Source organism: Drosophila montana, unplaced genomic scaffold, assembly GCF_035044405.1.
Source record: "Drosophila montana isolate Dmon_TW-CO22-7 unplaced genomic scaffold, ASM3504440v1 contig_446_1, whole genome shotgun sequence".
NCBI classification, from domain to species: Eukaryota; Metazoa; Arthropoda; class Insecta; order Diptera; family Drosophilidae; genus Drosophila; species Drosophila montana.
This window is the reverse complement of record NW_026998780.1, coordinates 52,263-64,483: the sequence shown is the minus strand read 5'-3', so window position 1 is coordinate 64,483 and position 12,221 is coordinate 52,263. Positions and strand designations below refer to the sequence as shown.

General features: G+C 35.8%; 1 protein-coding gene across 4 annotated transcripts in view; it reads right to left on the bottom strand.

The window, feature by feature from the left end:
- Positions 1–12,221, bottom strand: part of LOC135439569 (BTB/POZ domain-containing protein 7) — a 58,634-nt gene that overhangs the window by 3,068 nt on the left and 43,345 nt on the right. For all 4 annotated transcript variants that reach the window (XM_064698310.1, XM_064698313.1, XM_064698311.1 and 1 more), the window contains one exon: positions 2–527. In XM_064698310.1, the coding sequence (XP_064554380.1) occupies positions 2–379 (378 nt within the window). In that variant the 5' untranslated portion in view covers positions 380–527. The remainder of the gene's footprint in view (position 1; positions 528–12,221) is intronic.

Here is a 12,221-nt window from a genome sequence, read left to right as displayed (position 1 = left end):
CAGATAAATCCCTTAAAGCAGCCAACGCTTCAAACTCCTCACAGAGCGCTGCCAATTCAAGAGGCGTCCAGTCAGACACAAAGTCGCGTAAAACACGCGCGTGATCACAGGCTTTTGAGGAACGTCGACGGCGTATGAATTTGCGTTTAAGTGTCGCAAAACCCGTAACTCGCTTTCGCCTTTGATCGCGATGATAGTGCGCACCGCTATATATGAAATTTGGGTCAGGGCCTGCGTTGATTCCATTTGAGCCAGTTGAGACTATACTTTCAGTGTTAGTCGACTGTAGCACGTGTACGTTTCCATGATCACTGCTAGCACCTGCACTCTCAGCAGTTGTGGCCATTGAATAACCAACGCTAGATGTGGTGGACCCCATTTCCTTGCGGAAAATGTTGAAATCCGCAAAAATGGTTAATAACCGGAAGTTCCTTACACTTCAATTAATTTAACTTAATAACAATTTATTTGAATAATGTAGCATTTTCTTCATCTTATCAATTGTAAATATTGAATCAGTGGAGTACCTGGAAATAAATATAAAGATCTTATTAGCTTTAATAAATAAACCCATTGAAACTTCTAGTCGTGAGAGTGCGACTAGCAGAGCCCCTATTCCACACCTGCCTGCAGACCAAACTTTCGCAAATGATATCGCATACTGTCGAAATGCGAGACTTAACCCGACGAATATATATGATTCATATGACGTTCAGTTTTTGGCCAGCAAAAACACGTTTTCTTTAATAACTTTTGTGTTTCTTAAACGATCTTGAAGAAGGTAGTAGTAGCTATTTTTTTAATTTATAGCTATGTTGTGTAGGTGGCAATAACTTTAAAATAAAAGTTATTTGATATCAGAATACTACTTAAAAAGCTACATGTCCAATTTGGTGACTCTATCCTTTATTATTTACCAAACTTGCTGAAAAAACAGTATTTCGATATCGATTACTTTTATCGATTACTTGGAAACGGGGCAAGTTATCGAATATCGGAAACAAACTCGATCTGCGCGGGCACTAGGAGGACCTACAGCTAAAATTTCAAGTCTCTAGCTCTTATAGGCTCTGAGATCCTTGCGTTCATACATACGGACAGACGGACAGGCGGACAGACGGACGGACATGGCTATATCGACTCGGCTATTGATGCTGATCACAAATATATATACTTTATGGGGTCGGAGATGCTTCCTTCTGCCTGTTACATACATTTGCACAAATACATCATACCCTTTTTACCCATTTTTAATGGATTCAGGGTATAAAAAGATGTTACATTCCACTGGACAGCTGATTGCCAGCATTTCTTCGATCATCTTAAAAAGGCATTAATGTGTAATATAAGTATATATATAACAGTTTTCAAATGATTGCAGTAGCACGTCAGTGCTGGTTGGCTTGGATATTAATAATGATTTTATTCAGTTTTAATAATGTGCGCTTAGCCTATGGATATACATATATACTTATGCTGTTATTCGTTAACAGCTACAAAGAGAGGGAGAGTGAGTAGCTCGCATATGCCTGTATTAGTGAGCATATATATTGCTCACGGAATGCGCTCAGACGGAGCGTGGGATCTGCAGCGTAAGCATAAACGGTCAGCTAGTGAGGCTAGTGAACCGCGCTGCGTAATATGAGACCGAGCCAATACATAAAGTGGCTCTGGGCTTGTTTACGTTATTATTGTTATTGTATGCAACAAAGTGCTGCATACTTTATATTTGAATACAGGGTATTCTGTACGGGCATATACGCACTACACCTCCCCTTTTAGAGAAATAACGTAACATTATGAATGTGTAGTTATTAAATGAACTTAATTATTGAGGTTTTCTTTTTTTTTTGTTTTTAATAAAAATTGAAATTTTTGGTAATAACAAGAAATTTAAAAATGTTGGAATATAAAAATACAAAAGTATTAAAGGTATAAATTTTTTTGTGTTTGTTGTTTTTTTTTTTGATATTTGAATAAAGGAACATTTTTGAAATTAATGAATGTTTTATTTATATGGTTATATATATATAATTTTTTTGTGTATATAAATTTTTCTTTTATTATATTTTTTTTTTTGTGTTTGTATGGCCATACTACAAAAATGATTATGTATTAAAAATTTTTAACCTATCCTTATGTACTTTTTGTTCCCTATTTTTCTTATTCTTTATAATTATATTATTATTGTTTTCTATACTAATGACCTCAAATGGTCCTATATAAGAAGATTCTAATTTATGACCTGTTTCGTTTTTTAAGTAAACTTGGTCTCCTATTTCTATTTTAAAATCTAATACTTTCTTATCATTTATTTCTTTTTGCTTAATTTTATTTTTTTCTAAAAGTATTCGAGCTCTCTTATACGCGTTTTCTAGTCTAAACTTAACTTCTTTTGAATAATCTTCTATATTATATATAGGTTCTATGGTATTTACGCTATTAAATTGTATTGGTAAGTTATTTTGTCTACCAAATACTAGTTCATATGGACAATAATTATGAGTTACTGATGGTGTTGTGTTAAAACAATACACGAAATACTGTAACCATACGTCCCAGTCAGTTTTATCTACTGATATATATGAACGAATGTACTCATTGAATGTCCTATGACTTCTTTCAACGGTACCTAATGTCTGGTGGTGGTGTGCTGTAGACGTTATGTTGTCTATTTTTAGATATTTGCACAAGTCAGTTATAATGGAATTTTTGTATTCTGTTCCCATGTCCGTAATGAACGTCTTCATTGGACCGTACTTCAGAATAAAAGATTCGAATATGGCTTTTGCGACAGTTGTTGCACTTTTGTTTGCAACAGGAATTGCTACTAAATACTTTGTCAAATCACATATTAAAGTGATTGCGTATTCATTCCCCTTTTCCGAACGTGGTAGTGGACCAATTGTGTCTACTATCACTCTGTCAAAAGCATATTGTGGAGTTTCGGTTATTATCATAGGTGATCTTGTATGTTTCGTCGTTTTCGACGTTAGGCATTTTGGACATTTATTTATGTACTCTTTTACATGTTTAGTCATGTTTTTCCAATAATATTGTCTCTTTATTTTTGATATCGTTTTATTTATGCCTGAGATCGTGCATGGAATGTAGACAATATAGCTTCTTTTTCTTGTTCATTATTTATTTGGGTCACCGGCTTGAGTAGCGCTACTCTTAATGATTTTAAATTTTTATTGCCCATGTGTTTGAAAGTATCTGTTGAAATTGATTCAAAGATCTTTTCGCTCGGTGCCACTTTTAGTTGGCTGATTTTAGATACACCGGCTTGCCATTCAAGCCTTTGGAAAAACTGACCTAAGTCGAGAATTCCATTGGAGTACAAATCGCTAACATTAATTCTTGCTACAACTGTTTTTCCATGTTTCAATAAACATGTCGAATCTGTTATTCGCAAGGTCACTACTTTTCGTACCTCGTCATTTGTGATGACTTCGTATACGTTGGGCTTAGAAGCTTTTTCAAGACTTTGCTTTGGCAATAGTTCTTGTTTATTTTCTGCGCAGAAATTGTTTTGTCTACTTTGGTGCCTGGTAGTGACTTTCAGGACTTTTCTATTCATGTCTATTAAGTCGGATATTGTTATCCTTGACAGGGCGTCTGCCACGAAATTATCTTTCCCTCTCAGATACTCTACTGTAAAATCATATTCTTCTAATTCGAGTCGCATGCGTGTTAATTTTGAACTTGGGTTTATAGAAATAAATATGTTAAAGGTCTGTGATCAGTTCTTACTGTAAAATGTTTGCCATATATATATGGTCGAAAATGTGTTATTGCCCAATGTATTGCTGCTAGTTCTTGTTCTGTAGTACTTTTGTTGCTTTCACCTTTAGTGAATGCTCTGGATGCATATGCTACTGGGAGTTGGAGTCCATTATAGTTTTGAGTTAAAACTGCTCCACATGCTTGCTTGCTTGCATCCGTGATTATGCAAAATTCTTTGCTAAAATCTGGGTACTGTAATAAATTTGGTTGAACAAGTTGATTTTTTAGGTACTGGAATGCCTTTTCACATTCTGTTGTCCATTCAAATGGGACATTCTTTTTACATAATCTTGTTATGTGCCGTGAATATTCGGCAAAGTTTTTTATAAATCGTCTATAATAATTGCAAAATGCAACGAATCTTCTAGCGCTGTCTGCGTCCGTAGGGACTGGATAGTTATTGATAACATCAAATTTTTTATCGTCTGGTAAGATTCCTTTATCTGTGCATCTGTGACCTAAAAACGTCACCTCGTGCATGAAAAATGAACATTTTTCTGGATGTAATTTCAGATTGTGTTTTCTACAAAGTTTGAAAACATCTGTTAAGTTTTTAATCATATGTCGTTCAGAACAACCAATAACGATTAAATCATCCATGTAAAGGAATGCTTGTGAAGGCTCTAGGCCTGAGAATGCTATTGTCATCATTCTCTGAAATGAATTAGGCGCTATTTTTAAACCAAATGGTAATCGCGTGAAGCGATATGAACCATTGCTTGTTGAAAAAGACGTTATATTTCTTGAACTTTCCTCAAGCTCAATTTGGTGGAAACCTGACATTAAGTCAAGGCATGAAAAATATTTAGCTCTACCCAATTGATCAAGAATATCGTCAATTCTGGGGAGTGGAAATTTATCTGACAGCAATTTTTTATTTATTTGGCGATAGTCAATTACTAATCGCCATTTTTTCTCTTTAGAGCCCGGAAGAGATTTCTTTGGGACTAATAAGAGTGGGCTATTATAAGGTGAAACAGACGGTTCAACAATATTTTGTTCAATTAACTTTCCAACTTGATGCTGGATTTCTTCTATTTGGCTATGCGGACATCGATAATTTTTTACATATACTGGTTCATCATCCTTAAGTCTCAATCTTTGCTTATAGAAATTGTTTGTTGTAATTGGTTCGGATTCAAGTCCGAACACATCACTATACTGGGTGCATATTTCTTCAAGTTGTTTCTTAAACAAGGTTGGAAAATTTTTCTTTAATTTATTAATTACAGACTCTGTTCTATTGTCTTTTAGATTTTGAACTACATCGTAGTTCGAAAGTGATTCAAATTTTATGTTATTAATGCCTACTATTTGGCATTTATCTGTGGTATTTAAAAATCGGACAAAAGTATTTTGGGCTGTAGCAATCGTATTTGCAACATAAACACCCGGTATAATTTCCTGATTGGGAATTAAAATGCTTTCTTCTGCTGAAGACAACTCTATTTTGCGTATCACTTGGGATCTTGCTGGTAGCAGTGTTGAATTAGTACCAGAACTAAATGTTATTGGAACATAGATAGGATACGTTAGGTTTTGCGGTCTGATTATAAACCAATCCTCGGAACTATTGTAATCTAATTGGCAATTAAATTTTTTTATGAAATCTAATCCTATTATTCCATCGCAAGGGATTGCGAAATCTGGATGAAGTAGATGAAATTTGTATGGAATAATGTATTTGTCTGTTTGTAGTTCGATTGAGACTAGTCCTTTGGAGTTTATTACTCCTTCTCCTATGCCTCTAATGTCTATAATTCTATTGATTTGGATGTCATGAAAGACATCAGAATTTTCTTTTATAATTGAAATATCTGCACCTGTATCAATCAAAAATGTTATCTTTTTATTTGTTGCAACATTTTTGAATGATACGAAATTGTTGAGACTTAAGTTAACAGTATATATTTTACTGTTTAACCCTGAGTATCTGGAGGTGTCTGCGAGTTTCCCGAAGTATTTTGGGCTACCCTAACATTGTTTCTATTGTTATTGTTGTTATGATTATAACCTCTAGATCCTCCACGGCCTCTGTTATTATTATTATTACCACCGCGGTTGTTATTACCACCGCGGTAGTAGCCACGGCCGTATGAGTTGTTACCATATGAGCCGGTTGCCCTTCCTCTGTAGTTACCTCGACCGCGGTTTCCGCCGCGCTGAGAGTAATTCTGGCAGAATAAGATACTGTTAGACTGCCCAGTTGCTTCTGTGCAACTATTTACAAATTTTGAGATAGCATCATTCATGTTACTGAATGTGCCTGCCTGCATGATAAGTTTTACCTTATCTATAGAGCAGTTCTTGGTCATTGCCTTTACAGCTTGGATTGTGCTATATTTATTAGCCAATTCTGGTGTTAAACCATCGTTTATAAAAGCTCCTTCTAAAGCTTTTGTTAACTGCTCAACCTCTTGGGTGTACTGGTTGGCAGTTTTGTTCTTTTGTTGCAAGTTGAGTAGTTTGGCTGACAATACTTCGACTGATTCGCCTTTTACCGTGCTTGATAATTTTGCAATGATTTGAGCGATAGTTTGCTCATTGCTTATCAAGTTTCTTGCATGGCCTTTTAGTTTTGTCTTAATAAGACTGACAGCTGTTGCCTCATGATCTTCTTTTAGTGAGTCTATAAGACTCAAAGCATCATTGAAGCTTTGTAAGTTTTCTGCCTTTCCATCAAACTCTGGTAAGAGCGATGAGGCTAGTTTGAGAAAACTTATGGCTGTTTGGGCCATTGTGCTGTAAATTGGTTGTTTATTTACTTTAGAATCTGATGGTTTAGTATCAGCTGGCAGTGAAAACAGTTTCTCGTCGAATGACGCTGAAGTGTTTAGAGAATTTGGAAGGAATATTGTTATATTATGCCTTTCCGAAATTCGTCTAATGTTTTCTCTCAAACTGCTTAAAGCATCAACTGTCTGTGTTAAATGCAAATCTGTTAGTTTTGTTGCATTGTCACATATAAGTTGACGGCTGGTATTGTAGGAATCTACAAGAATTTTAACGTGTTTTGACTTGGTCTCGTGTGAGACTGGTGCGCTTTTGTTAAGGCACTTGAAAGATTTGTTAAACTCCTCACGTTGTTGCTTAAGAATGGTAACGATTTGTGCCCATTCCATTTATAGACATTTTTTAATTTATATGTGCTGACGCACAATAATAATGTCGGTAGGTCCTAAAATGGAGTGTTCTAATTATAGGGTGTTTCTTTTTTGAATACTACAAAATCTAAAGTTCTGCCTAATATTGGGTGCTCTTTAATGATTGACCTGACTTGTATACCCGGAAGAGTTGTCAATACTATGCCTTTTTGTGTTTTTGTGCAATGTATTAACGGTGAGAAATCTAAGTGAAATGTTTCCATATATAAAGTTTCTAATTCATATATGCTTACTGGGGTCGTTGAGACCAATTGTAGAATTCTTCCCTCACGTTGTTGCTTAAGAATGGTAACGATTTGTGCCCATTCCATTTATAGACATTTTTTAATTTATATGTGCTGACGCACAATAATAATGTCGGTAGGTCCTAAAATGGAGTGTTCTAATTATAGGGTGTTTCTTTTTTGAATACTACAAAATCTAAAGTTCTGCCTAATATTGGGTGCTCTTTAATGATTGACCTGACTTGTGAGTTGTTGTCAATACTATGCCTTTTTGTGTTTTTGTATTAACGGTGAGAAATCTAAGTGAAATGTTTCCATATATAAAGTTTCTAATTCATATATGCTTACTGGGGTCGTTCATTATAAACTGATTTAGGAAAAGGAAAAATTTGAGATAATTACGGCATACGGTTGGCTGACAATTTTTATTTATACAATTAATAGTCCAACCGTATGTGTTAGTAAAAAGCCTAACAGATTTTAGTATTTTTCAAGTAGCGCTTTCGCGCATCGGCTTGAACTAGAGTTTATATTTAAGGGCAATTTAGGCATTGGCAGGTTTGCAGCCCTTATTGCGTTGCTTAGCACCAGTACGAAGTTGTTTCTCGATGCATTCGAGATTCTTTATTTGTTGTCGTGCCCGGTACTCAGCTATTGTGAGTGGGCGTGGTCCATCGTTGGGGTACACCTCTAAAGCCTCTTGCATGCTGGGTGCATCCCTTTGCTCAACAGGAGCAGCCTCTTCCAGTCCTGCGTTGCTCATTTACTTCCCGCGTTGGTGCAAAGGGCGGACTGCGTCCCACACTTTTGGTATCTGTCTTGGCGGTGGACGATGATTCTTTGTTAGTTTTTTAATATTTATATCTGAGGGACAGGGCTCGCTCTTTGATTTTAATAACGACTCGAGATGTTCGAGTTCATCATTTAGTTTCACTGCAGTGTCCCATGGGATGGGATTTTTGCATTTATATAGGAGTCTTACGATTTCAGACTTTCTCTGTCTGATTCGCTCCTTAATGCCACTGCGTCTTGGCTTATTTTTTTTTGCCTTAGAGCTCATGCCCTGTACTCACTCAGTATATTTTTTTATTTTTCCAGCTCCAGTCCAGCTCTAAGCAGGTTGTAGTTATTATTTTTTTTTATATATACATATAGCTGCTGCCGCTGCTGCATCTCCAGTTTTATTTTTGTCGATGATGTTGTTAATCCATGGTAATCTTCTCTGTATCGTTCCAATTTTAGTATGTGTTCTGCCGATGATTGTTGTTGCTGCTGCCGCTGCTGCACCTCCAGTTGCATATTTTATATTTTATATGCACATGTTATTTTTTAACATGTTCGTGACACTTGTCACGGTCGCCATGTAATATAAGTATATATATAACAGTTTTGAAATGATTGCAGTAGCACGTCAGTGCTGGTTGGCTTGGATATTAATAATGATTTTATTCAGTTTTAATAATGTGCGCTTAGCCTATGGATATACATATATACTTATGCTGTTATTCGTTAACAGCTACAAAGAGAGGGAGAGTGAGTAGCTCGCATATGCCTGTATTAGCGAGCATATATATTGCTCACGGAATGCGCTCAGACGGAGCGTGGGATCTGCAGCGTAAGCATAAACGGTCAGCTAGTGAGGCTAGTGAACCGCGCTGCGTAATATGAGACCGAGCCAATACATAAAGTGGCTCTGGGCTTGTTTACGTTATTATTGTTATTGTATGCAACAAAGTGCTGCATACTTTATATTTGAATACAGGGTATTCTGTACGGGCATATACGCACTACAAATGAATCCAACCTCACTGCAATATCCCGATTTTAGCAAAGAATTTTGTATAATCACAGATGCTAATAAAGAAGCATGTGGAGCAGTATTGACACAATCATATAATGAAATTCAGCTGCCAGTAGATTACGCTTCTCGCAGTTTTACAAAAGGCGAAAGCAATATATAAATCCACAATAGAACAAGAGTTAACAGCCATTTATTGGGCAATAAAACACTTCAGACCATACATATACGGAAGACATTTCATAGTAAAAACAGACCATAGACCCTTAACATACCTTTTTTTAATGAAAAACCAGACTGAGACTAGATTTAGAAAAATATCAGTTTACTATAGAATATCTTAAGGGAACAGACAATAGAAACATATTGATGGTCCAAACAAGATCATCTCAAATACAGGGAAACATCTGCGCAGATGATAAAACAAAATTACAAACAAATAAAAATGAACAGAAACAGCCCAATGTCTATAAAATCGTTAGTAATTACGTGAAAAAAGTCGTGAAAATAAAATTCAATGATTCCAATTGTTTATTTAAACAAGGGAATAGAATCATTTCACAATTCAAAATGAATGATTTGTACTTCAATGAAAAATTTGACTTCGGGCCATTTTTCAAAGGCTTAATCGTGAAGCCGGGTTACATAATATCATTAATTTGCAGATGTCCCCAAGTGACCAACTCTTCGAATTTGTATCACTTAGTAAAATCAAAAACATATACATTTTACCCATTTTCAATGGGTTCAGGGTATTTAAATGGCCAATAAACACTTAAAAGAAATCAAAATAGCGCTATTGACAAAGGCGACACAAATAGACAAAAATGATAAAAATTAAATAAAAGCAATCCTGTCAAGATATCATGACGATCCAATAGAAGGCCATACAGGGATTACGCGTAGCTTGTTAAAAATTGAAGAAATTTTATTATTGGCCTCACATGAATAAAACCATTGCAAAATATGTGAAAACTTTACCTCGTTCAGAGAATGGAAACGAGTATGCAGTCACTATAATATGGGATCTCACTAAATATCTAGTAACAATACCAGTAGCAGATAAAAGTGCAAATACAGTAGCTAGAGCAATATATGAATATTTTGTAATAAAGTACGGTCCTATGAAGACGTTCATAACGGCCATGGGTACTGAATACAAAAATTCACTTATAAAAGACTTATGCAAGTATATGAAAATAAGTAAAAAACAACCAACCGCAGTCATCATATATGGAGGAATTATTTCACCTATTGCTTCAATACAAATCCATTTACAGTACATGAATATTGTTGGTAGGCTACTTGTTTATGGTAGGCTACTTAGAAAATTCAACGAATTCAATAACTTGACAAAAATAGATCCTATTTACAATATAGATGATTACCCTAAGGAATTTAAGTATAGATTAGAAGTAGCCTATAAAAGAGCAAAAACAATGTTAGAATGTTACACGATGCATTCAACCCACCTAGCTCAGCACACTGTGGCATGGGGAAAACTGTTGAGAAAATTAAAAGGTATTTATTTGGGCCATGCATGATGAGCCAGATACGTACATACATTGCTAACTGCAGCATTTGTAGATCTACCCTCGTAGATCCTAGTCCTTAAATCAATGGGTAAGCCAGTGACCTCTGATGGGCCATTTCAAAGACTATATGTCGACCTGTTTGGACCGTATCCTCGTACAAAAATGGGTAACATAGGTTTGTTGATCGTGGTAGATCACCAAACGAAGTTTCATTTTCTCTGAAGAAATTTGCAGCTCCGAAAATTAGAGAGTATCTCGAGAATTCGATTTTCTACACCTTTGGTGTACCCGAATCTATTCTCACTGACAATGGATCGCAATTTACATAACATTACATTCTGCTTAGAAACCTGAATATATTAAGTGTCGATGTTAACCTTAGCCGTACAGATACCATGCAATTATTAAAAACTTTACTCTGAGTAACGCGAGCAAAAAGTTCAGCTCAAAACAAGCAAAGGTATTTGTGGCAGCTAAAGCTCACAAGAAACTAAGTCCGTCTTATTACCAATTAGTCAATGGAAATAGCAAGTTCCTATGAGACATCCAAATAACACGTAACTATACCACCTTGTCTATTTTTCAAATAAAACCTCTTCGAAAATCTTGTTCCTTTATTTGCGTTGTAGTAGCCGAGTGCGAACAGTTTTTGGTAGCTAGAAACTTTATCTGCTACCCTCGCACTTGAATCCCACACTTTTGCATGTTCTTTTTTTGGTGTCTGATTTTGCCCGTAAGCAGATTATAAGATAATGCAGTTAAGCTGAGAAGCGATCGCTGAAAGCTTTAAGTGACAGTCTTCAGCTCAGATTTGCAGCGAACAGACGTTCTTTCGTTAATAAGACAATTAAACAGTGTAATTATTAAAAAACCCTTATCAAAAAGGAGAGAAAAAGTTGTCTTGATGCAAACGTGTTAGTGGAAAAATAATTTAATACAAAAGTAATTCAAGAGGTTTAAACAGGGGTTTTTATATTGGCTTCTTGTCATTAGATTGGGGTTTGACCTTTGTTCGATATTACAGCCACATGGCAGGGGTGCTGCCGCAAGCGCTGGTCCCTTTTCACCAATCTCTTGGTGCATATATTGGCTCGGGGACATGGCTAGTAAATCGACTCCAAGGAAAACCGTGCTCCAGTGCCACATGTGAGATTTCTCGGTGAAGATCATTAAATGTGTCTTGCTATAGGCGACTTATTTAAATTGATACCGACAGCTGATGTCTACCTATTCTATTCCTATTAAGCTTTCAAGTTAATGTAAATTTAAGGAGCAAAACGAACATGAAGAAAATCGTATTAAAATGAATTAAAAATTAGTCAATAGATAATAGAGTTAAGCAACAGTAGTAATATTCCTTTAGTCCTATAAATATTATGCAATGGTAAGGTTGTGATATTGTTATGCACAAAGATCGACGTCATATTGGGCCCAAGTGCACGCAACGGTGGAAGTATGAGTGACTTTATAAGGAGTAGTGAAAACTTTTCTCCAGTTAAGTTATTTTGGAACAGGATATGATATAATTTTTATGATAGTATTTGATCGGGTTTTTTTTGTTTTTTGAAGCGTACTTAATATTTTTCTTTTAGTATATCGGTGTCGATATGCAGATTTGGCGAGGAAGAACCCCCAACCACAACAAGCTAAATTGAGCAAAAGCAAGAAGTACGCGCCCCCGAACCCAACGCAACCGGCGCGTGACCAACAT